Here is a 27,380-nt window from a genome sequence, read left to right as displayed (position 1 = left end):
GAGAGGAACCTCTCCCCAAACTGGCACCACTGTGCTGCTGAAAAATACTTCAGCCTTTTGAATGCAGGATAGAAATACAGCGGTGACTTTAAGTGATTAAAAAAATCAGTTTGTGTTCGGTAAGGTGTTTTCTATCCTTTCCTATAATGACTGCATACTTTGAAGAGTAAGCACGATGTTCATACCAGAAGTAAGAATTAACCTTTCATTAACACACTTCTCCCACAAGAAGTGAGTATTGTTTCCTTCAAACATCACCTTCAGACTATGAGCTTTAAAAATGCTGAGTTTTTTCTGACCTATAAAGCCTTGTATGACACATTTTACACTACTCAGGCATAAAAGTGGCAGACTAGTTCTGAAACTGATGTACATATAGTTCAGAAAGCAGAAAAATCTAAATCCTTATCTGAGCTTTTCTTCTCCTATATACATAGGGTTCTGGCAACAGATGATCTGCAGCTGCTGAACATGCTCAGCAATACTTCATAATAAAAAAAATAAGATCTGGTTATAATTTAGTGTGCTTTCTCCCTTGGGTACTTATGTCAGCGTAAGTACCCAAGAGGTTTTGAAGACTACTTTATATCTATACGTGTACACCAGAAACAAGCTGTTTTCAAAGCTGTACAAACATCGTGTTCTCTCTCTTCCTAGACTGGCCTCAGCTTTAGCTATAAAGTTATTTTTGGCATACCTCTAATATTTGTTTTTCTTAAATGCACTTGTCACCATGAACTTCCTTCAAATTAGGACTAACTTCCTGATTAAGCAGGCTTCAACTAATCATTTACATACCTGATAGTTTAGTGATTACTATGCGCAAACACTAAACTGTTGCCACTGTAGGGAGACTTGCAAACACAAGATGAACACTTAACAAGAGAGCGCTGCCTGGCTGAGTGCACAACCAGCCACTTACCCTTACTTATCAAGAGAGGTTTCAGTTTGACCTATGCCACCTGAAAGGCTAAATGAGTAAAGAAAAAAAAATTTAAGTTATTTGCCCAAGCAAGGCACTTATCTTAGAGCTGCTAAGTGGGTGGAAGCTATGAAGTGCTAATCAGAAGGCGCACAGGACGTGAGCAGGGAGAACTGTCTGGTCTGAGCAGCCACATGAGCCTGGGCCAGCATACGCCTGCTCAAGTCACTGCTCCAGAATACGAGGTTTTCCATAGTCAGCTCTGGTTCAAAAGCACCACCGTGACCCGAGAGTGCAACGACTAGAAGGTGGGACAACTGAGAGGGTAACAGAGGGCAGGCGAGCCCTTCAGACTAGTCCTAGCTCTGCATGGGCAATTTTATATTTCTAAATGTATGCCTGAACACATTAAATGCTATGTTAAGATAGAAAAATACGAGTTAAAAGCTTAGCTTGTCCAAACCCCTACATAGAGAGCCATTTATTCCACCCAGCCAGTGAAAAAGCAGCCAATTAGTATCACTATCCCAATTTCCAATACATTTATGCAAAACCAGTGGCAAGTATCCAGATTCCTGAATCATTAGAGGAGTTGTCAGAAAGAGGCAGATCACGTACTACTCCCTGGATGAAGTTCTAATGAAAGGATTTCTTCTTTGCAGAATTACAAGGCAACCCGCTGCTCCATCCAGTTTCATCAGCGGCCTGTTCTGCCTGTGCCTTCTACCCAGGGACAGGTACAGAAGAGATCCAGTTCTTGCCTGCTCATTTCCAGCCACTTCAGCCCTCTAGCCTATGGGTTAGTCAAGAACTTCATACTTTACTCTCCAAACTGCTTGTGCTGTCAGGCATGATGTATTAAGTCAAAATAACTACTGGCAAAGGTTGGGAATGTTAAAAGCTATTTCTTAGGGCATTAATAACTGTCATGGAAAATTTCTTTAAAATTACAACATGGACATGTTATCTTGACAAAGACAATAAAGCACCATTGAACTCTTGCAACACCAGGGCATTTGCATGCTCAAGGCTCCATAAAAAGAGTTGACAATAAGAATGAAGAATATCTTTTATTTGCAAATACTAAGAAGTCAGCATACTGATACTGACTTTATCCATGATAATTTTATCATGAAATGCATTACACTCCCCAAATTCGGGTGTTCACCCACCAATAAATGGACCCTCAAGAAGAGCTTAAGATTTGTCCCCTGTAAAATATTGTTCCTTGGGGATAAGGCAGTGTTCCTCTTTTGCTAGAAGGTTTGGATGGAACCAAATGGAGGCCTCGAAGCCAACGGTTTACAGGAAGGAAATGGAAAATAGGATAAAAAGCAGGGTAAGTTTGTAAAGAAGTCTTGCCTAAATAGTCGTACATACTTATTGTCATGATAGTCCTACATTTCTGAATTACAGTAGGCAACTAGTATAGGTCCATGTGGCAAATTATTAGCTAAACTGGAGAAAGGAGGGGGAGAGAAATCAGTAGAAAAATGGTAAAGCTGGATGAGCCACTTGCTAAAGCTGACATTGCCAGTAATACTGAAAGGAAGGCCAAAAAAAAAAAAATCACCAGTCTGGATGGATACCAGTATTATCTGCCAGTCACTGAGCTGTCACTGTACTACAGTCATGAAAAAAGCACATACAATATAAAGACAGCCACCAAGATACTGCCAGAGAGATACTGGGAAGCATTAACACTATCACAAAAAACATTAAGTGCTCTCACATCTGCAATATCCTACACAGTTCTGGGCAGTCATTTTCAAAGAAGAAAACTCAAAACACACAAAGAGAAGAACTACCAAAACGTTAGGAGGAAAGCAGACTTACATTGAGGGGGGAGACTAAAAGCAAAACTTGTTGCTTTAGCAAAACCAATGGCAAATTGCTATATGCGAGTTGTGTATAAGTAAGTCAGGCAGTTAAACACAGAGTAACTAGAGCTATTTAAACAGAACAACAACATTAGCCACAAAAAACCCAAACCAAAATATAAAACACCTCTGAGCTGGTCATAAACAAGTACGCGTATACTGAATAACAGGGCTCCAAAATCAGCCGACAGAAGAGGACATGAAACCTAGCTACTTTTAAGATACAGCTTGAAGAGTTCATGTAACAGATCTGATGTGGCTGTATGTGATCGTAGTGACCTGACTGACCCAAAGGCTTCCTTCTGCCCTATAAATGGAAGCAGCGCACACCAGCGGCCCGCACTGCCAGTTCCTTTGAGATGAGATCTTTCTCCCGGAACAGCACCACGAAGCTAAGGTCAGAGACTCGACTGCCTGATGGGAACTTCCTCATACAGCCCTCTGTAACTGGAGAGCTGACACTGAATCTCACGGGCCTGCAATGCCATGCCCTCTGCTGCCTGCAAGAGCCTTCCCACAGGAGAGGGATGGAGAAAGACGGCCATTCTCCTTTCAACAGGCACTCAGATGTCTTGCTGTGACCATGGAAGTATCCACTATCCTAGTGAACTACTATAGCCCCGAAAACCACTCTTCAGAAGATCATCCCATCAAACAAGCTAGAGGGAAGGTGAACTTAAGACAAAAGATGACATGAATACACTCAGTATTTGAAGTGATTGAATACACCGGAGCTTCTTCAATCACCCCGTTCATGGACGATTTGATTCTGCTGAAAGATACTCAGTTTCAGTCCAGTAACTGCTGTTCCCAAGACAGTAGCATACAGAGGTGGTAGACGTTGGCTCAGTCTACGCTGGAAGTTTGCTGTAGAGATCTCTGACCTTTGGACTTTCCCCATCCAGTTTGTACTACTTTGTTCTAGGAAATAAAAGTTACTTCCATCCCAGACAAAACCACTGGATGTTCTAAAACTGAAATCACTCAAATATCACTGGTGTCCTTAACAGGAGTAATTTGTCTTATAGGAGGAACCAGAATTAACTGGAAGGAAAACCTAAAAACTGCTATTTTAGTAAGACCTCAGAAATGCAAACTTTTGAATAAAACCTTAAGTATGCAGAGGTGTGCTATGGGCATTGCTCTAGAACAACGTCTGCTTTATCGAGGTTTTTAATGTGTCTACTATTTCTCATATAGAACAGCATTCCTGAACTGGAAGGTTACATTTTTGGCATAAGAAATACTTATAGCTTTATTTGACTGTGGGAGAGCCTAATGCTTTCAGGAATATTATGTAAGCCTATATAAATTCCCTTAATTCTTTCTCAACGATTCACATCTAAAAATAGGCAAAAGATCAAAGATATTAAAATATTTTCATACTTCACCTGATATAACACTATGTGGAAGAGGTTTTGTGTTGTGCTTTCAAATGCTTTCAAGACTTACAGTCTTACTAGAATCATAATCAAGGGCTTCTAATTTACCAGTTATTGTGGATAATCGACATACAGCAAAGGGAATGTAGTGCTCCAGCAACTGGATACAAGGTCAGAAGCGCAGTCCCATTACAGAAAGGGGGGGGAGGAAGGGATAAACAAGGGAAGTTAAGGTTTCAAGAATCTGGCAGTTCACACAAAGCTTTTCACTAACAACAGGAAGCCAAAACAGGGAGAGCCAAAAAAAAAAAACCCCACTCCTATGCTATATGCAGACTGAAAGCACAGAAGGATCACCATGCTGTTTGGAGGCTGGGTGGAAGCTGGGAGGCTGTGTGGTAAGTGTGCAGTGTCAATGAACCTGTATAATTATTTAAATTACAACTTACCTTCTCTGCAAGTAACACAAATGTTTACATTCACCATAAACCATGCAATTTATCAGAAATATTTGAGTGACGTAAGCAACTTAAATTACCTGGATGAGGCCTTGAAAACGGTCCATCTTTAGCTTGTGTAACTCCAAAACATAAGAAAACCAAAATACTGGCAACAATACCTCTGCAAGTGAAAAACAGAACAAACTGTTTATATTGCACCATCTTCCTAATGACATTGTAAATTATATTCTTTGGTATAAAAAAAAGTCTGGTCTGTTTCTTAACTACTAAACATGTCAATCATAAATAGATGCCTTTTGGAGACTGTATTTCAGGGAAATGGGTTTAAATTCCTATACTTTCAAGCGTGGTTTCATGACAGACTGTCTCAAACCCCAAAGTTTACCCATCCATCCTTCCCCCTTCCTCCCCACTAACTGCACGCTTCCATTCTTTCCATTTTACTGTCATTTACTAGTATCCAGCCAGCCAGGTGAAGAGCCTGATCTGGCTGAGAACTCATCCAGCAAAAACAAAACAAGAGCAGCAGTTCCTTGATCCACACGATGAGCCGTAGCCTGCAGATGATCATGAGATGCACAGTAAGTCAAACGCTTCCCTATGTCTTTGAGAAGCTTTTATGCCCACTTTGTCAGAAAGACACTTAAAATTTAGCAGCGAAAAAGCTGTCAAGTTAGAGAGCTTCTCATTGCTCCAGTAAAATTTCAATGAAATTTAAAAATGAACTGCTGAACTTGTCACCACTCCAAAAAATTTTCTTAGTCAAGTAAAGAGAAGGAGGAGCTTGTAAACCCAAACCAGCACTGGTGCTATTTCAAAAGCTGGAACTATAATATACAGCCTTACAGAATGTGTAATGGAGACAGTAAAGAAAAATAATAATTATCAGACCATGAGCCCACGTATACTGAAGACCCACAACCTCATCCCAATACCCTAAGCCCAGACCTGCAAAGTTTTCTCGTCCTCAGCAAGGCGAGACCCGAATAAGGGCTGCCACAGTCCTGCCGTCTGCCGCCTTCCAGGAGGCAGCGTTCCTGCACCTTACCAGAATGAGATGGTGCAAGGACTGATCCGGCTGAAAACTAACCTAGGAAAAACCAACTCGTACTCAGTTGGCTCAGCTCACCACTCTCACCAGGAAGGAACACAGCAGCCCCCAGCTAAGGCTAAACCGTCAGCTTAAGCCAATGTGGAACTGAACCCTTAAGGGCAGCCAGAAGGCTCCAGGAATGGATCCTTACTGATCAAACAGCAAACTAAGCAAGTAACATTCAAGATCCAGGATTCGAAACCCACTAATTACACGCACTACGTTTTTCAATAAAGTTTTGGTTTGCAAGTAAAAGAAAAATGAGAAAGTGCAAATACTCATGTCTGAATGCCTGACCCTTACCGTCAGGAACACCACTCCTTTAGTATGCAGAACAGATCTGAAGAGACTGAGATGTGAGTTAGATGGGTGAGGTCTGGCATTTAATTTCAAAGCACATAACATCAACTTAAAATTCTCCTGAGATTTTAAGTAATTGAGATTTTAAACATCTCGTGCACAAAATGGCATTTCTTCGTCAGGGGTCACCACTTGTTTTTCATGAAGACAAGACCCCCTGGTCTATACTTGGGCACGTTCCTTTAGTCTTCATGGATGAAACGGTATGATGCAGTCCAAAAATGCTCTTTTTTCTACATCTGAACTCCCAATAGAACTTTCATGCTTTCTCATATTACCTGCTTAAGAGCTGGCTGAAGAGAGAGATAATTGAGAAAAACCTCGTTACCCTGCAGGATACGTATAGGCCATGTTTGCAGTAAGTGGTGCCACTCTTGACTATAAATAAAATGGCTCTGTTTGCAGGAGCCAGAGAAAATACCTAATAATTTTGCTTTTATTGAGAAAATGTTACATACCAGAAGCAACAACAGACTATTCATACTTCAAACATTTCAAAAACTTCTTTCAAAATAGAAACCAAAAGGATTTATGAAAACCATTTTGCAACATTCACCTCTGAGTATAAAAAGTTTGCGCTTCCTGAAAATAAAAATGGGTTTTACTTAACAAGGTGTAACTCAGTTATTTTGCTTGCTTTATGACACTGGGAAGCACAACAGAATTAGCTACTGAATGAAACAGCAAACAGATAGTTCCATCATGATTTTCAAAGATGAAGATGCCAAAAAAATTTTCAGCTGATCTCCAATAAAGAGAATATTCTGCATTTTGAGTCACTAGTCTGTATTTGGAAATACCAGGGCTACAAATTTACATTTACACAGAATAGTCTGCATTCTGTATCACGTCACAATACACATCTCTCTGTTCCCTACCACTGTGCTCAGCCATGAACCAAGATGTCCACGATCATTGTTGTAGGCCCTGTGAGGGTAATTTTCCCAAAGCTGGAGATGACCTGAATCTAAATCACCACAGGAACTTACGGTTACGTTCCTTTTCCTAAAATCCACTCTCAGCCCAACAGCAGATGCAGCAGCTGCGCTGAAATAAGCTGGAGTTTCAGCTATATTATTTTACTTCAAGTTCACCATGGGAAGTTTTGAAGAACATCACAAATTTGCATAATAACCATGCCAGCTGCATTATCTTTTTTCCCCTGTGGTAACTAAATTTCTCCCCTTAACAGCATCATACTGCTCCTTATGAAGCTTTCAAAGCCTCACCAGCAGCTTGGCCTGCTGGCTTACCATGGCTTGAGGTAAGAACATCTGTAGGATTTGAGGGGGGTTTCTTCAAACTAGCCCTGCAGGCAGTCTGGGGGGACACAGCTAATGTATTTTCTTGAGCTAATCCATCTTCTTTGAGCAGCAGACCTGGAAGACGCTAAATAGTAAAGCATGCCTACAAAAATAATTTTAGCACTTAACCAGATAAGAAAGGGAGAACATGGCAACAGTTTCATTAGTACAAACAAGCTATTGTTTGTGTTATTTTAAGAGCCAATTCAGAGACACAAGACAATGAAGCTTGTCTATGAGTATCTGTATATCGTCCTCTGTTCTAGGCTTTTAACGAGACAGCTCCCGCTCCCTGTCCCTTCTCTGGCTGTATCTACAGTAGCATGACTGGTACAATCCCCTCGGTGGTATCACAAGCTGAAGAACTGGTAGACTGGCAGATGGAGGTCCAGCCTCCTTGTTACCTTGTTTTCTCTGTAGATGTTCAGTGACAGGAGTTGGAGATCATCAACTTGCAAATACACATACACCTAGATTTGTTACCACGGCTGAGCAGTGATCAGTTATGGCCAAAAACTAGTGTAGAAAGGCATCTTAGAAGAGAGACTGTTTCACTGCTTGAAATTCATCATACTACCCTGATGCATACAGGATTTTTTAAACGTAAATGTGGTTTTTATATGGAAAAATATTAACTTTTTTCCAAGAACCCCTGCTCAGCATTCAAAGTATTTGGGAGATGTGGATTTCTTCCACAGCCATTGTACGCAAAGAAGGTCGCTGAATATTTATTTAGCTACCCTCAGAGCTGGAGCTCAGTCCTGTCAGCTCCTCCTGGGTACTTAAGGGAAGAAATTGACAGTTGTCAGACGGGATGGACTATTTCAAGGCTGCTTTGAATGCTGTAGGAACTGTGTGAATAAAAAGTCTCATCGATCAGACAGGTTTTGCAGTGCAACATCCCTTTGGCTAACAAAGTAAATTTTCACCTGTCTTTACAACAGGGGCAATCTGCTCACATACATCACATGATCACATCAACATCTGTGTGTACAATCCTAATGAACTCTGACTAGATTTACATATAAAATATTTCTATAAACCTTATATTAAAAAAAAAAAATTCCTCCTTTAATTCCCCTAACATGTTGCAGGAAGGAAAATGACACTTAAATGTCAGCATATAAACAGATGCAAATATAAATCTTAGTTATAGGTACCACACCCCATGATCTCATAGGTTCGTGCTCTAATTTGTTTTTTGTCCATCATTTCTCCTGATGAGAGCGTGTGAATCCAGCCACTCACCCTGCCCTCAGCTGCTTCTGTAAGTGACTGGATGAAGCACTTTTATAGGGCAGAAGACGGGAGCCTCAGATGACTTCCTATTGCTTTAGCTAGTCCAGGAAACACAGCAACAGCAGCTAGCACAGCAAATTGTCTACTTTGCTTCAATTTAATGTTCTGTCCTAGCACCTAATGCAGTTCACAGGCACTCTGGCACCTCTCAGCAAGAGCTTGAAAACAAAGGAGGTTGAAGCGTTTGCAAGCACGTGTTTAGACTTTGCACCTAAGCACTGAAACACTGCTCCACTGTCATTGTGCAGTAGTTGGAAATAAAAAAGCATGACAGCTAGAGACACTGCTCATTGGTAATAAAACTACTGCTGTTCATTAAGCAGGCAAGTGTTCCCATGAAATATGTGCACACAGTGGCAGCCTCATGCACGCCAAAATTTTAGATCAAAACAAACAACAGCTCTACGTTAAGACTGAAAAAGATCTCGGGGTGGGATAACGTATTTTAAGTTATGGAAGAAAAAAAGAATCTGTGAAAATTGAGGATATGGATATGTTGTGACCATCTTACTTCTGCTCTAAAATGCCTCTTTTTGTTCAAATATACACTGAAGAGCCACATAAAATTGGTCAGGAACAACAAGATATAAGAGCAGCAGGCACACGGATGCTGAAGAAGGTAAGAACAACGGCTGGGACATGAATTGAGCTGGAATGCTTCATGCTTAATGATGCTAAACTTGGCACAGCACTTACCTCAAAGACCTTAGAAAAGAGATTTAATTGAGACCAGACAGGAGTTCACTGAAAATGGACTCAGCATAAGGAGCATGCTGAACAAGACACACACTTCCATCCGTTCTGTAAATCAGGGCCAAGGCAACAGAGGTAAAGCTTAGGGAAAGGCCCACAGGACTCATGCATTATGTCTGCATTGATCTTCAGCTTGGAAAAAGTAATGATTTGGCTGAGTTAACTACTATCTCAGAATTCGGCAAGTAGCTTGAATGACTATAGCAGTAGCATAAGGGTGCAGCGTGAGTGGAAACAGAGATGTATCCTTCAAAACCAGCAACAAAAACCAGTACTTGGAAGACCGTATACAATTCTCAGTATGCTTCTTTTCAAGTATTTTTGCATCTAGATATTGCAGGCAGTATTCCACAAGCAGAGATGCAGAAGTGATCAAAGAACATTCGCTACTCATTGCCTGGTACAACAGCGTTAAATTGATTTTAACAAGTGGACACATTATTCCCTGCACTGAATATGCAGAAAGCAAGTTCTATTTCATGAAAGAAAGGTTAATCTGCTGATTAATCTCCTCTGGTTTTGTTTTTATTAAAGCAGTAAAGGCTCTAATCTCAATAAGAAGATATTCCACTGAGTCACCTTAGATCTGTATTACTCCCTAATGATGTGTCATCACTTCTCTTTCAGCTTTTCCCCTTCTTTATGTTGAACTGCCATTCCAGAATGACAGGCCTCCATCCGTTTCCCTAGACTCACTCGTTGTAACTGGGAATAAAATGGCATTTGTTCACACCAAAGCCTGGCAGAAATTTTCCCAGCTCCAGACAGGGCACTATGTTCCAACTTGTTCCATTTCACCCTCACACATAAAAATACAAACCCTCAGCTTGGCACCTGTGTGAGTGTAAATTACATTAGCTACATCAACTGTGTAACTGACAGAATAACAATCAAGATTATCTCAGGAAATACCCTCATTCCTGCATCTCCATGACAATGAATACTGTATCCTGAGTCACTTTAAAAAAATGTAAAAAAATAGGAAGAAACCCTTTAATAGCCAGGGGAAAAAACAGCGTCATATTAAGAAACCAGACTGGTAGAAAACAGAATGATTTTCATGGTTATAGCAAGGATGCTTTGCAGTCTGTAAGTACCCCCTTAATTTTTAGAAGATGCTTAGATTTTTTTAAAAGACCACTTTTCTTCCCCTTTTTGTTCCCTACCTTACTTCTTTAAAAAGAGGAGAAATTCAACTACATTTAATCACTTTAAATTATGGTAGAAATGGACCACACATGTAAGACTCATCTCATTCTTATCTTCCAAGAGTCTCCCTTTGGGCTACAAGTTCTCATGTTAATTTTGAACAACAAATGATGATCTGCATTGATATCTTAAACATAATTTTACAAAAAAGCACTTAAGTTAGAAAAATTTAGTCACAGCTTACATAATTTCGAAAGTTAGGCTATTTTAAGAAAAAGAGGCAGAATCATTGCCAAAGAAACACAGCCAGTACTTTGAGGCTTTAGAAAGAGTTTCGTATTTTGTTTTAAATCACACATGCACAGCAACCACCAGGTATGACAGTGAGTGACACTAAACTGATTAGAAATTAAATTCAACGACCAGCACCAGAAGAGCTTATAGACTTATGCTTCGTTTTGTCACTTTCTAAGGGTTCAGGCATTTAAACAAGTTAATGCAAAGGTCATTTGAGGTAGCTTATCCACAAGGTAAAAGCGTGTAGGGTAACTTGTTCATACAGCTACCCTTTTCTAATATACACCTTATAGAAACACTCTCTCAGATATTTACCTCTTTGTATTGTAGGCTGTATCTTGTGGTGTTTCTTCAAGCAAGGTTACGTAGCCCAGCGCACACGTGAGGATGAACAAGACTGTTAAGGTATGAGCTCTCCTAAAATTCAGAACAGAGAAAACTGACATCAGAAAACAGAAAAACTTACGTCTTCACCTGTCAGTGAAGCCTCAGTAAGTTTAATACATAGACAGCTATCAGTAATACTAAAGAAGTTTTGTGTATTGTACAGCACAGAAAACAGAATTTACAATGGCACTAAATTTAGTTATCAGTCCATTGTGCACTAGCATGCGACAGAAGCCTACCACAAGAACAGGTCTTGCTTAATTCCCCCCCCAGTGCTTTGAGTTAAGGAAGATTTGGACAAACACTTGCCAAGTGAACAAAAGCAACTTGAAAAAAATTAGCACCAACCATGCTAACACTTAGATCTAAAAACCTACAGATTTCTCTCCTGGTTTGTCAGGTATACACTTGACAGTGCTGCTGCACAGCTCTATTTCAAAGCCTATTAATAAAAACTGCACAGACGCTCAAGACTAAACAGAAGGGAATTCACTCCAGACATGGGAATTACACATTGCAAGAAAAACTAGTCATTAAAAAGAAAAAAAGAAAAAAAAAAATCTCTGAATGAGAACAGTTGCAGTTGTAAGAATTACAATGCTGCCTCTAGATGCCTTATTTCCAGTAATTCTTACAGCTTCATTTCATCTTAGATCTGAAGAGCTGGTACAGACTGACGACGAGAGGTTTGTGCCCGCGGAACTATATGCAGCCACCTCTACACAAGGGGTTTCTGCTGGAACAACCCTGTCAGCAGAGCTCCACCGTAAAGCTTGATGGTGGTTCTTCCACGCTGTTAAAATGTGCGACCTTGCTGGTGTCGTATACTGGTACAGGCAGAACATTGCTAGTGTACATGGAGTCACAACTTCTCGCTTCCCCGTCCATGAGAGTCCATTTGCTTACACTGATTTTGGTAAAGCACTTATGCGTGAAAGAAAAGACCTAAGTACACGCAGCCAGACCCGGGAGTTAAGAACTTACTGCAGCTAGTAGATATGCATACATGTACACCTACTGATCATGACATATATAATATTCTTACATTGCACTGTCTGCATGTTTTGTTTATTTAAAGTTGAAAATTCCCTTCCTAATGAGAAGCCATTTATTGTTTTCAGTGGAAAACTTATCTGACCTCAGCTCAGAAGCACGGGAAGTCTGGCCATTTAAGATCAAATCATAAAGACACAAGTTCTATTTTAGAGGACTACACAACATCTCCTAATAAAAAGTATTAAAATAACACAGGTATAAAGCATCAAGCTTAGAGAACAGAAAAACTACAAATGAAAATGACTGTATGTGACAAGTATTTGTACATACTGGCTCTTTGTACATTTTCTTTTTATATTATATTGTAATAGAAGCTAGCATTACATTTCCATTTTATGCCAAGAGACCAAAGTTTGTATCTACTCAAGCTGCACAGTGCATGATAAACCAGAGGAGATCACCAAGGATCTCTAAGAAGTCCACTGACTTACCTTTAAACATCAAACCCAGTAATCTACCTAAAATTGCTCTGAAAGTTAAGGTAAGCATTATTTTGAACTACAATTTCATCCTCATCCAAAACACAGCCACTTCTCACATTATCCTTTTAATCCCACTGGAAAACACATGCAATACCTCATAAGCAGATGCAATCCTCTTCTGCCACTGCTAAAAAGGCGTTCGGCATTTAACACTATCCTTCCCTGCACTCCAGAGGACACAGACTAACCAGCTCCGGGGGGGGGGGGGGGGGGGAAGAAAAAAAAAAAGAAGGACCCACAAATATTTTCAAAATTAGCAAGGAATCAACATGGCAAAAAAAATACGCCAAGGCTTGGCAGCAGCAAGCTTCCTGCTCAACAGATGCATTTTCCCCCGACCTGCCTCCCAGGATGCACATAACAGGTGATTCAGACATCACAACTGCACGTTCATCGAGCAGCCACGTGAGTCGGTGCCTCTTTTGTAACCTACAGGACTTTAAAAAACTAAATACTGTCCTCTCAAAGAGGGCAGTACAGCAGGGGACGGAATTAAATGCTCTAGTTCACTTAAATCAGACCATGGTCTTGTTCGCTGCATTTATCTATGTACATAATTAATACAAAAACAACCTATATTTTGATCACAGAAAAAGGTTAGATTAACTGCAAGGCTATGCATTATATTTTATGCCTTGTTTTATTGTTTACTTTTTTGAAATTAACCTCTAAGAGGCTACTAGAATAAACCTAGAAATGCTGTCATCCATCTTACCATTTCACCATCTGAACACCTACATGAAGTCAATTACTTTTTCAACGCATTAAGCGTTGTGTAAATTGCCAAAAAAAGTGTTATTAGCATGCCCTCATTTAGATAACCACATCTAGAAACTCATCTTCTAGAACAACGATGGTCTAGTTTCATTTACCCCTGTGGGGAGTTTGTAGCAAAGTAAACGGTCAGTGTTTGAGAGCTTCGTGTGCCCTGCTTTCGGTTTGGTTTTGGTGCCGGAACCATCAACCTGAAATTCAACAAGCTCCCCTGTTTAATGAGAAACAAGAGGCTATATATCTCATCATTTCCCTTTTATCCCAGTTTTCATTTCCAACTGAAGCCAGATTCTCTTGTAGCAAGTTTTCAAGGTGGTTAGTCATGTAAACGTTTAGTGTGAAATCCAGTAGCCAGGATGAAAGACTTTCTGGATTGGTTTGCCTTCTTCTGGAAAGAGTAAGTTGGCAGCTCTAACCAGAAAACCACAAGTAGTGGTGAAGTGATGGCAGCTGCTAGAGGTAGCAGAACACCATGCAAACCTACCTGTCAGAAAAAAAAAAAAAAAAAAACCAACCAAAACCAAACCACAACACACCATATCTTTCCACAGCTTGAGTGTTAAAAAAATAAAATAGAAATCCACAGTCATATGGAACAAGACAAAATGTGAAGCAGTTACAGTAGCCAGAAAAATGAATAGCATGCAGAAGTAATTGTACGAGTCAAGTCAGGATGAATTAAACTGCATAAAGAGGGATTATTTTTGTCTCCATGTACACTTTAAAATAATACAGCAAGAGGAAGACAACACAGCTAAGAACATCCCCAGGAAGATAAGCATTACAGGAATTATGCAGAAAGGCTTATGTTCTCCTAGCCTGGAGCCTGTGGAGACTGGAAAGAGCTAAGCTAAGCAGACCAGGTATCTTCCCCTTGGAATTATACAGGCGTTTGGGCAACACACCAGACTACAGCCAGTTCTAGGAGGTTTTATGCCAAAAAATCTGAGAAAATGTGCCTACAAGTGCCTACAAGTATATGCATACAAAAAATATGTAAGGCCAGGAAAGCCAAAGAGAATGCACAGCAAACCCCAAACTGCTGTGCAAAAAGCTGGAACATTAAGCAGCTTATTTTTCTGCATTTTTCTGTCTGTATCTTACATCTAGCTCTTTCCCCATTTAAACACTGGGGCATTTAAGTGAAATAATTCAAGTTTTGTTTTTATAAAAATATTGGCTCTGCTAACTTAGTGGAACACCGAGCAAGAGCAATATAGGCAGCCCAGCAGGCAGCATCAGTCACTGCACCTCTCCTGCACTGCAGCTCACAAAGAAGTGTGGGCTCTTCCAGTGCACGGGATTAAGTTCCATTCTAACTTCTCTCTTCTCTTTTTCATGGTAATCCATTTGTCTGTCACATTTAGAAACCTTTAGAAAGGGTTTTTCAAGGAAATTACTATCAGAGCTTTTAGTCTCTGAATAAAGTATATGACAAAAATGACCTAAGGAAATTTTTTAAGTATCTTTTTGGGGGAGATAATGGACAGATCAGCTCCCGAGACGCAAAGGAGGGAGTAATACCCCAGCAGAGCAGGCGGTCGATGACCTCCTTCAGTCTCCAGAACAAACTAAAATCAGCTTAAGTGAACGGGACCACACCCTCATTATCCATTGCTTTGCATTAGTGTTCTTGTTTGTCATAAATGATGCAATACCTACATTAAAAACAGTAACAATCATTAGGAACACCATGCAAAGGATTTATTTGTTAATCTTTTTCTCAGTTCTCTAAGTAAACAAAATTCCAAAGAACAGCCTTTACGGTTTGCCTCTTTGGTTTAAAAAGGTACATTAATAGCTACTGCTAGAGAAACAATCTGTCAACAAAAACAACTAGTCCTATCTTAGCCTATCATCAACTTGTTCACAAAGAAATAATTTTTTTCTTTATTCCAAATAATGGTAAAGTCATAAATCATTCCTGAAAGAGATTTTAAAAGATGAACAACTGTCAAAGCTCTCTACCCTCCATACACCAACACTTCATCTGACACACACTGGGAATTCTAAGAAAATATGACAAATAGACAGTACAACAAACCTATTACTTCAACAGCAGTATAGCGTTTAAGTTATTGTGAAGAATAAGATACAGGAAAATACAAGAAAAATTAGTAGCAATTTAAAACCGACCAATATTTTGACATTCAAAATCAAAATTGTAATCAACATGGAAACAATCCTGTTTGGATATAGAGAGGTTTTTGAAACCTTCAACAAAAGTTCAACCTTGGCCATAATCTTGATAATACATCCAAAATCAGAGACATGAAACCAAGACGTTCATGTTGCACAGGGCCAAAGCAAGCGGTCAGCCCTCAACGGTTCAGAAATAAGAAATTAACTGCCAGTTTGTGACATGAGATCTCTCTCATCCACCTAGGTCACAAAAAATCATCAGTGGCAACCAAACCAAGGTAGGTACTTTGTACGTGACACTGCCCGAAAGCTCCAAGCCTCTACATCTGTAATGCAACAGAAACGTGGCTGTTGGTTTTAAGCTGTAGGCTGCGTTTTAAAATCTGTTTAAACTCTCAGAGATAATAAAAAGTACCTATTCTTAGACCGGTAATGAGTCTTCAGCACATCTATAAAGGTACACAACGCTGATTAAATTTCTGTGCATACTTGTAACACTCCAAAATAGTAACGTTCATTTTCCTTGCCATAAATCGGTGCCTCTCATAAAACGATCACTCAGTACGAGAAGTACAATAACACATACCTCCACAGAGAAACCAGAACAATGGATTAAACAGCAAAGCTTCAGCAAATTAGTTGTTTTCCTTTGAATGAGAAGAGGGAAAAGACAAAGTTTCTATTCATCAGTTCTACAGAGTTCACAAGTTAATCAAAGTTCCCAAAGTGATCTATTTTAAATATTAAACACTTTTATATGTTTAAACCTATTGAAATCTTTGTTTCAGGTTTTAGTTTAAAACAGTTTCACCGAGACAGCATGACTTTGCCTTACAGATAACACACACTTTAAGCAGGTCTTTTCAAAAAAAGGCAATAAATGGGAATGGGAGGAAGGTGCCCTTATGCCAGATTTAACTGCGTAAGAGCACAGAGCTAATTTTTCAGGCTGATGATTTTCTTTGTAAACTGCTGTAGAATTCAAGTCCTGTGACAGTGCTCTGATGAGCCAGAGTGAGTTAAACTCTCACAAGGTCTCTGCATAAAGATATTTCTTCCACACTTCTAGCTTACTTGAAGGAACTATGCAATCCCTTCCTTTCAGGAAAGGGTAATGACATTCTAATAACGCAATTGTCAGGAGACAGCTACCCTCATCTGTGACAAGAGTTCATATATCCAGCTGACTAATGTGACTTAGTCGGATTGCACCTCCTGGACGTTTGAGCAACCGGACACTGCCAGGGCATACCTAAACACTAAAAAAGCACAGGCTGAGTGACACATCAGTACCCTGATGCAAGATTTCTCTGCTCAAGTCAAGCAACGTGCCTAAACTTGGTCAATTCTGACCAGGTAGAGAATCAGCAGAGTGGATCAGCTAATACAGAACCTCACCATGGCCCGATTTAAAGCGGCAAGCTTTTATAGTATGAAAAAAAAATAAAAATCCAGCAAATGTTAAGTTTCTAACAAGCTTGAGGAATGTTCCCTTGGAAGTGCTGCAGCCAACCCTCACAAGAGGGTGCAGAAAAAAGTTCCTGCCAATGTGCAGCTCTTCCATCCCCCTAATCTCTCTTCCAGATAAATCATCATCTCTTCCTCCAGACAGCCTTTTAGAAAATCTCATGCTGCTGTAAGGTTAGTTTTTTAGAGATAAGAACAACGCGCAAGGAATGGCTAAGTAATACTTTGTTTTGAATACCCGTCCTGTATTTCCAAAACCGGCCGGCTTACATACACGTACCCTCCCTTCCAAAGGAACGTCCCTGTGCTGGCCATCAGGAAAGATTTCTCACAATACCAAATAAAAGGAGAGAACCATCCAGGCAGAGGCGTCTACAGGCTACCTTTTCCTCAGCTGCAATTTCTATGCTTTTTGCACCAAACAGCCTGAATTCATTCCTACAAAAGCTGTCTTAGCCCACAGACTCTTCTACCCACTGTTTCCCTCTTTTTTTCTTCTTTTTCTTTTTTAATCTTCCTGAGCTCCATAGGTATCTGCTGCCACACTATGACCTTAGTAACTAACATCATATCCACATGATGGCAATATAGAGTTATTTAGTGTGAGAGACAAAAACACATCAATAACCAACAGAGGACATTAAAGCTAATTAAATTCAAATTAAAGTAAGGCTTAGGAAAAGCACTTAACCCATAGAGTCACAATGTAATGTGGTGGCAAAGATGTATCTGGCACCTCCCAACACCTTCAAATCAAGACTGGAAGCCTTCCTGGAAGATATGCTTTGGTTAAATACAAGCTATATGGTTAAATACAAGCTATATACAGAAATCAGGGGTAACACAGAAATTTTAGGAGAAAATAATACACCATATCTAACTAGATGATCCCAAACAGGTAATCCAAGACTGGGCTGGGCTGGCATTAAAAGCCTCAACACCACACCACCTTCTGCTGCCTTTCACTAGCTACGAGGAGGGGGAGGAATGTTTTATCTTCAAAAAAGTTGCTGCACACCTCTACACTTATCACATAGTGGCAATAGATCAGTTATACTATTTCACTGAGCTTTTTTGCTCCCCCACAGGTAGACACCCAGCTCCTCTTTTTCCAGCTTCAGTATCTTTAGGCACCTGACACGGTTACTGCTCACCGGTAACAAAACCCCAGCTTCTACTGGATTCACCTTTTCCCATACAGAACAAAGTCCCAGTAGCAAAAACCTGTAAGACACATCAGCACTCACTCTTCCGCAGGTTACAGAAACAAAGCCACAGAGATGTAGAAAGCTCTATGTGGGGATATTTAAAAAAAAAACAAACAAACCGGTGGGTTTTCCATACTAGTGCAGTAAAAATATCAGATCTACTGTGCTGCACACTGTACAAAAAATAAAAGTCAAAACCTCAGCCACAAAGAGGTCCTTTGTCTGTATTCAGAAAGCTAATTCTGTAAGCAGACGGGCAAGAAACAATCAAAGGTACTGGAAACAACAGTGAACATGTTTGCCTAGAACAGCGGCTTGCCAGGCAGGCCTGGCTGTTTTCTGCTCCCTGCTAGTAGTAAGAGAGAGTTTGAAATCAGTTCAGGGGTAAGAGATACAGAGACCGCCAATCTCTTTCATAAAGCTTCTTCCCGGTTCCTTTCCTTGACATTTCCCAACGAGAAAAAGAGCTGTCAAGGTACTGACTGAGCAGGTTGCAACAACATAATTAAAATATAGTATTTTCCAGTTTCAAGTTATTAAGACTGAATAAGAACAGAAGTATTAAACAGCACGTAACTTGTTTTTCAAAGTTTTAAAAATATTTAAAAAGAACAGGCAGACAGCTAGAAAGTACCACCTTTCCCAAGGATCATTTACAGAGGTAAAATTACCTTTGCAAATTGAACTACTTTACTTCTAGAATGATTTCTGACTGTGTCTACAAGTCCCAAATTCTTGACTTTTTCCAAACCGAGCAGGCCACGTGGGTAACCTTATCCACTAGCTTCTGAACTTCAAGGAGAAAAGGTACTTTCCATACTTTTCCACGTGGGCAAAGACAGAGGGCACCTACTCTCTTAAATTTCCATTTTCCGTGACCACCTCCATAACACACAGTGCAAGAAGAGTACCAAGGGTCACAGGAAAAAAACAATTCCTCAGTATAATCTTTATTCTTGGCCACTGTAAGAACCGAGTCATTACCAAAGGATACACTAACACACTCAATGCTGTCATGCACAGGTCAAAAGTAACGGTAGGGAAAACCTTGAAACTTTTACAAGCATTTAGACTCCTGGCTGCCAGCGCAAGCGACATACACCACTAGGGAAAATAAAATAAAATAAATATGTAAGTTAAGGAACAATTCAACACCACGCTTGTCCACACTGCCCTCCTGGAAGGGACTAGCCGACAGAGGGGAAGCTCCTTAAAGAATGGTGGCACATTCGGACTTTCAAAAGGACAATTCACGTGGACAAATTAACTGCAGTTACAGCCTTTATTTTAGGATGACAATCCTGTACCAGTGGCAGACTGCATGCTGGCCCCACACCCCCACAACAGGAAAAAGGTGCAACAAGGTGAGATTATACAATAAAAACGGCATTAGGTGGTTTTGAGGCATCACAAAACACCTGGCAAGAGCCACCTTAATTAGGCAGTAAGAAAACGACAGTTTTACCCATTTTCCATTTATAAGATGGCACTACTCCGCAGACCTCGGCAAGATCCAGTTATTCAGTCACTCGCTCAGCCTACATGTGGCAACGCTAACGTGCTCTCCAAGAAAGTTCCTCTTGCCCTCAAGATGATGATCTCCCTCGGCTACACTTGCATGTGTCAGGCTTCTGCAGAGACCACCCTGCGATCCAGCAGCCTCTAAGCGTCTCTTTGCAGTTTGTACTGGCAGAAATATCACCTAGCATCAGCAGCTTCATCAAGATCAACACCCCCTGCTCCACTGCTGCCCAGATTGGCAGGGCGAGAGCCAAGCGCCCTCCTCCTTCTACTGCTTAATGTCAAACTCAAGCCAAATCATATCACCCTCAGCTCATATTCCAAACAAGGGACTTGAATTTCAGCTTGGTTTCCTTAATCAAGAAGGACGTGTGTTTAACGCACGCAGAAAAACTATGGATGTACACCCATGTGCTGAAGCAGCTTACTGGAACAACTCCAGCAAAGATGGGATTTAGCAGCACTTTTCTAGGTACAAACACATCTCTTCCTGCGAGGAGTGAATTCAACAAAAACTGATTTGCCCCATCTGGCCTGACACAGACAGTCATGGTTTTCTGCACTGATTTTCTGGACTGAGCATGCCATAAAACCATACAAAATACCTGACCAGCAGAACTTAAGCATAACAACTTTAGCTTTCTAGGAGATTACGGGAAGCAACACGGACAGAAGAGGCCTCTTCCAAGACTGAGGGAGGGGGAAGAAATAGGTGGAGTTTGTATAAGCAATACTGATAAAACAACCGCAATCAAGCATTCCAGTTTGCCCACAGACCGTGGGCTCCCGAAGCGCCAGAGGACACCTCCCAGGTGCTCGCCTGGTAGACAAGCCGTCTCGGTTAGCAGTAAGGACACTGCTCACTAGAAGGTTTCTGATCAGCATTAAGAAAGGAGGTGCCACTGCCAAAAATCAATCCTAAATCACTGTTAAATTTCCAGGAGACAATAATTACTAGTGCCACAATACCAGGAAAAACGCCTTTAGATGCAGCCTGTGGTTTCTCAGTTTTAGCACCGGTATCTGTTGCAGGGAAGCAAGGGCAACGCCAGCAACTTTCCCTCTTCCCTCCCGAGCCCGATGACCGTGTCCCGAGCAGCTCCCGCAGCCCCGCCGAGCCGCCCCACCTGCACTGACAAGCGGCGCATCTCGCCAAAGGCGACGGAGGAACTCAAGGCCGCCGCCAAAGGCCCCCGCGGAGCGAGGCGCGGAGGGCTCCGCCGGGGGGGGGGGGGGGGGGGGCAAGCGGAGGAAGCTGAGGGGAACCGGCAACCACAGCTCGGTGCGGAGGCCTGCTTGCCACAGAGCGCCGGTGCGGACGGGCAGGCGAGGGGCCGGGCGGGCGGGAAGGGCGCCGGCGTGAGGGGGCGGCTCTCACCAGAAGAAGGTGTTGGTGCCGTCGTCGTAAACCTCGGACTCGGTGCTGCGGCGCAGGCCGGGGCTGTCCCTCTCAGCGCCGGGCGGCGGCGGCCGCTCTGCCGCCGCGGCGGGGCCGCCGCCGTTGGGCTGCGGGGGCTGCTCCTCCAGGGCGGCCTTGCCCAGGGCCCCGCCGTGGCCCCGCCGCTCGCCGCGCCTCATGGCGGCACCGGCCGCGTAACGGCCGCGCACGCGGAGAGGGAGGCGCTCGCGCCGCTCCGCCGGGCTCGTGGCGGGGGACGGGGCGGGGCACGCCCCCGACGCGACCCTACGTAGGCGCGGAGCGCGCACCGCCTGGCGCGGTCGGCGCAAGCGCAGAGCGCTCCCCGGGGAAGGGCGGGGTGAGGCAGCGCGTCTCCCTCAGGCGGCTGCGGGGTCCCGCCCCTGCCCCTGCCCCCGCCCCCGCCCCTGCCCCTGCCCCAGGGAAGGGAGCCCTGCCGCCGCCTCTGCTCCAGGGAAGGGAGCTCTGCCGCCGCCTCTGCCCCACGGGAGGGAGCCCCCCCGCCCCCTGTTCTCCCTCAATGACGGGAGTCCCGTCGGCTGTCTCGGCTCCCTCACTGAGGAGACGCGGCACCCTCCCTCACGGGTCTCTGCCCCACCATGACAGTCATGCCTTCCCCTGGCGTCGCCAGGCTCTAGGAATCCCTCTCCTGGGGCTGCAACAGGTAAAAGCGGAGGCTGAAGCGCAGGCCCCAGCCCGGAGGAAGACGACCCACAGCATCGCTGCTCCCCACAGGGCTGTGGAGTCAGCCCCTCGTTGGTGCCCACAAGCAGGGGAAAGCTGCTGCCCAGGAGCCGGGCCAGGGCCCTGAGCGAGCAGAGGCATTAACACGCTTCCAGGCTTGTTCTGGTCAATGTCCTCACGGCCAGAAGTCCAGCAGTCCCTGAGCTGGAAGTTCAAGTAGTGTTTTGGTCACATAACACCATAGGATGGGAGAAGGGAAGCATGGCTAATTGAGAGCGCACCAGGAGTTGAGGCGTGTTGACTCTGATACCCGAGGTGACTGTTTCACCGCATCCCCACCACTGTCAAGAGCTCCCACATGATCTTTGGTGAATGTGCCTTAAGCTTGTGAAACCTGGAAACATCTTTGTTGGAGGTGGCAGGCATTTGCTTTGTCTGAGGGGGGAAAAAAGCAGAAAAGAATGCTGTTTTCTCTTTCCAAGAAAATATGAAGGAGGGAGAAAAAAAAAAAGAATAAAGAAAACAGTCCTTTCAGCTGTGACAGGAGAGCGTTATGCTACGAGTACATAAACTTGACATTTGCAAACTGTAGCAGTATTGTAGCAATATTGGATGCTAAAATTCTGTATCTTTTGGCAAAAGGAACCAAAGAACACTAATTAAAGAAAATGGCTTAATTCTCTACGCGCTCACTTGAATTATTCAGGGACAAGTGCTCCTTGCCAGACGGCTGTGCGGCTTTCAGGTACCCCAGGTTGTGCTTTCCAGTTAGTTCCATCCCCAATGCCGTGGCTGTCCCAACTCCCGCTTCCTTGTGCAATGAAACGTTAACCGTCTGCCCGCTTTCGTGTTCACAAAAAAACGTGAGAGTGTTTTGCTGGCAGAGGTTTTTGTTTCCACGCAGAGGGTCTGGCCAGGGCTGGAGCTGCCTGCTCGCTTCTTCGGGCGCACGCTGGGGCGCATCCCGAGACACAAGTGCAAGTGCAGGGTGTTGTGTGCTCCTGTGCCCTCGAGCCCTGCCCTGTTCTTATAATCCCTCAGACCCCCTCGTGGGATCTCTTACCTGCAGCAGAGCTTTCCAAATTAGTCTTTGGAATCAACGCGAGGATCGGGCTCTTCAACCAGAACAAATCCAAACAGGACGCGCTGCTGCAGGCAGGGAGACCTTTCGTTCTGGGGAGATGCTAGAGCCATCCTGACAACGCAGGAAGCACCAGAGGAGGCCGTACGGAGGAAAGAGAAAGTCCTGCAGGAGCAGAGAAACGAAACCGAGGGAGAAATGAGAGGAAACATTTACGCGACTGCCAATAAATGAGGTGGCCACATGATGGCAGCAACCAGCTGGGCTAGGAACAGGGACAGCCCTGGCTCCGGCGGCAGAAGCTGCCCTAAACTGTTTGTGAAAGCTGTTTGTGTGTGAAAGGAGCTTTGCTCTGTTGGCAAAGCCGCGCTTCTGCTTGGTTTCTCTCTCAATTAGTAAAGACAGCTTAAGTTGTGTAGTTGCCACATTCGAGCGAAAGGATTTAACCAAAGATTCCCTGAGAAGGTGGAATGCTCCTGCCCTTTGGGGGGGAGGGGGGGACGACCCAAACCACCACGGTTCTGCAGGTATATAAGGACACTTCTGGCTGCTGCACAATCCCCTCCCAACCTGCAACACTCTCTTCTGGCCACCCCGCTGTGTTTTCTGAGACCTGGAGGCACTTAGCTTGTTCCAAGAGATGCCACCTCCCACTGCAAGAGCACAGGCTGAGGTCACACAGCTTTCTGTCACAGTGGGGAGCATCCACCACATCTCACAAAGGAAATGTGAATGAACTCTTCTGGGTGTCCCTTTCCCCCCACCCTACAGCCATGATATGTGCAAAACATCAAAGAAAAAACACGCAATACTCATGGGACAGCTGATGGTTTGGCTTTCTGCAGTCACGGCGAGCGCTGAGTCAGGTCCAGGCCTCCTGGTCACTTACGGCCTCTCGTCTCCCTGTGTCTGTTGACATGGGCCCATCACCGTTGCTTTGGGCCTCCAGGACAGGTAGGTATTCTCCAAGGGAGGGAAACGCTGATACCTTGCGAGTGATGTGTCGAGGCGAGTCCAGCGGAGCTTCTTCAGCAGACTGAACAGTGTCAGTACACGAAAGCAGTCCCCGAGGTCTCGGAGCCTCCCGCACTAGCACGTGGCAGCACAAAAAACCTTTCCTCCTGCTTGGAAAGGAGATTTACCCTCCTGAGCACCCAGTACTTTTTGATTACAAGCAGGGCTTCACCCCAAACCACATCCTCTGATGTAATGTATCAATTGTAGCTCCAGGGATACTGATGGACCTAAACCGACTAGGGTGTGGGTAAAAACGCCCCAGTTTTACAAGAGAACGCAGACAATTGTACCACCGCTCAGCTCTACAGCAAGATGGCCTTTGGCATCACGGGACCTGGCTTTTCAGAGACGCTCACTGGCCTGGCACAGCCGGAAGTGCACAAGAGGCCAAAAATATACAGCCACAGCAGACTTTGCAGCAGAGGCCATAAACTGCAGTTGGAAGGTGCAGTTTGGACTTTAGGAGAAGCTTTTTCCTGATGAGGGTTGTGCAGGGCTGCAACAGATCACCCGAGGGGCGGAGGGGGAATCTCTGTCAATGGAGGCTTTCAAGGCTCAGCTAGACAGAGCCCTGATGAGCTAATGCTGGCAATTCACCCGCTTTGAGTAGGAGGTTGGACTAGAGAGCTCCAGGGGCCCCTTCCAACGGCACTGCTCTTTCCATGACTTAGGGCGTGAAGTAAAGCCGCCCAGTACTTTTACCCAGAGCAGCAGCACATCGCACAGCCAGAGAAAGGCTCTGCTGTCACCTCCAGGGCCAGCGGTGGGCTAGCCTCTCTGCAGCACACTGGCTGCTCCTCTGCCTGCCTTAGTCCCAAATTTCAAAAGAACTTCTGGCCGAGAAAGTGGAAATTTTCCCAGGCAGAACCACTCCTGCTGAACTATCCCCAAAGCACAGTTGGTGGTGCTAGACGACAGCAGCTCGCGTGTTCAGACCCAACATACTCTTCCTGCCAGGCTCTCGGTTTCTGGCCAGCTTGCTCATTACTGCTGTTTTCTAATAGGATTTTTACTAGCTGCTGAGAAACATAGACACTACAATCAATCCTAAAGCCTAACAGGTTCAACAAGTATTAGTCAGGCTTCATGCGCTGGTTCAGCATCACTGGCTTCTGTTTGAAGCTTGTCTTCCCTCTCCTTTTCCAACAGCAGGTAGGATTCAAGCCTTACATTAATTTTCTCCAGCCCATTTCATTTAGCAGTTTTTCCCAGACATTTGTCTGCTTTTGACTGATGTCTTCAAAATGAAGAGATAAAGAAAAAGTCCTAATTTTTTTTCTTTTTTATTTTCCCCACCCATTTTGTGCTACTCATTACACAAACTGAATTGCAATTTCTTGTAGTAGCTAAGGATAGCTCTAGTGCTGGGCTCTCATATGAAGCTGAGCAGCCAGCTCCTATCTTTGTTGGAGCGACCACACACCTGGGCAGGATGAAGAACCTCTGCTTCGAATCAGTTCATGAGTGACATAAAGGTGAACATGGAAACAGGGAAACATGGGAAACAGGGAACAGGGAAACATGGCCCTGCTAACCAGAAATTTGCGGTTTGGTGCTGAAAAACATCTAAACAACCTCTTCTGAAGGATCTTTCTTCTTTCATGTCCGTCTAGCCAGATACACAGGAAGGCAATACCCCTTAAACTCTTCTAGAAAAAAAAAAATCCAAGACCCTGGGAACTGAAAAGAGCAAATAAATATTTTAGCACCATCTTAAATTAGGGACGCCTGCATGCAGGATAGCCTTTGCGCACTCAGAAGAGGAGCTCCCTGTCGGAAAGCATCATTGTAAGGCAGGGTGCGGACAGGCATCCTCCATCTAGCTGAAGCGGTTTCATACATGAAAGCCTTCAGCGGTTTGTTACCACTTCCCAGGTGGAAATTACCATCTCCACATCCAGCCAGGATTAACAGGTCAAGGGAGCGCTCCTAGAGAGCTTCGACACCAGCTCGCTCAGTGCAGGTCAAACCACTGCCCAAAGTGGTTGGAGTTTATCAGGCTGATGCGATGCCACGGTAGATCAGGATGGGAACACGTGACGGGCCCCAGCAGCAGTAAACAGCAGAGGGTGATAATATCTTAAATAATTCTAGCTGCTTACAAAGGGTTCATACGGTTGCAATACCTCGGCACACGTATGAGCCGGAGCTCCACAACACTTCATGTCTTAAGCAGATTTTTCACCAGTAGACTGGAAGGTACATCATCTCCCTCCCCGATTCTAGTTTTTCATGCTGCCGTCCTCAGCACCAGTCCCCCAAGAGTAATAAATGCTGAGACAGTGCATTGCAGGAGGGCTGCCCGAGAAGGAAAGTGCTGAAAGAGGAACACCATCAATTTGGTCACCTGCCTTGCTGCAAAAGGAGCTAAATCTTGCCCAGGCGAAGCCAAATTCCTCCTAAACAGGAGAACAAAAAGCGCAGCATCTCCTCTGAGTGCCTCGAGAGATGCTGTGGGGGTCAGATACCTTGGACAAAGCCAACCTGCAGGCACAGGCTCACCTGCCCCATGGGCTAGTAAAGCCCATGAGTTCTCGGGACTGCTGCTGGATGCCCGCATTCAATTAGCTGGCCTATCTGGAGAGCAAAGTTCTCCCAGGCCTACTAGGCAAAGTTTGCAGGAGGAAGAAACAGTATTGTAAGTGGAGTGACGTGGCTGTCCCACCTACACATAACCCCGTTTCCATTTAACCCAGCAGTGCTACATTGCAAAGATCTTCGGTCTTCTGTCAGGAGATGTGGAAAGTGCCATCGATCCTATTTTACATGGCTTCACTCTCTCTCCAGGTAAACACACACATGTTCTCCCACACCCATGGAGAGCTGCTGGTGATAAAGACAGTTTTCCCCTCCTGGCCAGCCCTGCAGATTGCCTCTGGGAGGCTAAAGGTCTGCCCGCTCCTTCCCCTCTTCCCCCGATCTGCTCTTGATTTCACACACGGCAGGAATTTGGAAGATCACACTTTTTTTTTTTTTTTTTTTTTTTTAGATTTGCAGGTCTGATTTGGAGTCTGTTCCAGGCACGTGGCAAAGCCGCAGAGTGATGTTGGCTTGACTGGGAACAACACTCTGGAAATGCTGGCTGCCTTTCCTGCCAGGACGCAGCCAGATTACCCCCCCAGGACTTACTTTATTTAAGAGCAACTCACAGCAATGCTGTTGGAGAGCACAAGGGAATCCAGACCAGTTATTAGCCCTTCTGCTATACCCAGGAAAAAGCAGCTCTTCTTGTCTTGGAAACTAA

The 27,380-nt window shown here is 43.8% G+C and overlaps 1 protein-coding gene across 3 annotated transcripts in view; it reads right to left on the bottom strand.

The window, feature by feature from the left end:
• PTDSS2 (phosphatidylserine synthase 2) overlaps positions 1-21,648 on the bottom strand; it is a 44,633-nt gene extending 22,985 nt beyond the window's left edge. The window contains exons 1-3 of one of the 3 annotated variants that reach the window (XM_075501722.1): positions 21,316-21,648; positions 11,216-11,317; positions 4,723-4,805 (exon numbers count right to left, since the gene is read on the bottom strand). In XM_075501722.1, the coding sequence (XP_075357837.1) occupies positions 4,723-4,805; positions 11,216-11,317; positions 21,316-21,515 (385 nt within the window). In that variant the 5' untranslated portion in view covers positions 21,516-21,648. The remainder of the gene's footprint in view (positions 1-4,722; positions 4,806-11,215; positions 11,318-21,315) is intronic. The other 2 variants (XM_075501721.1, XM_075501720.1) reach the window with 2 other exon arrangements.
• Between the last annotated feature and the right edge of the window lie 5,732 nt (positions 21,649-27,380).

Source organism: Mycteria americana, chromosome 5 (genome assembly GCF_035582795.1).
Source record: "Mycteria americana isolate JAX WOST 10 ecotype Jacksonville Zoo and Gardens chromosome 5, USCA_MyAme_1.0, whole genome shotgun sequence".
In the NCBI taxonomy this organism is placed as follows: domain Eukaryota; kingdom Metazoa; phylum Chordata; class Aves; order Ciconiiformes; family Ciconiidae; genus Mycteria; species Mycteria americana.
The sequence above is the reverse complement of the archived record's forward strand: the minus strand, read 5'-3'. Positions and strand labels throughout refer to the sequence as shown.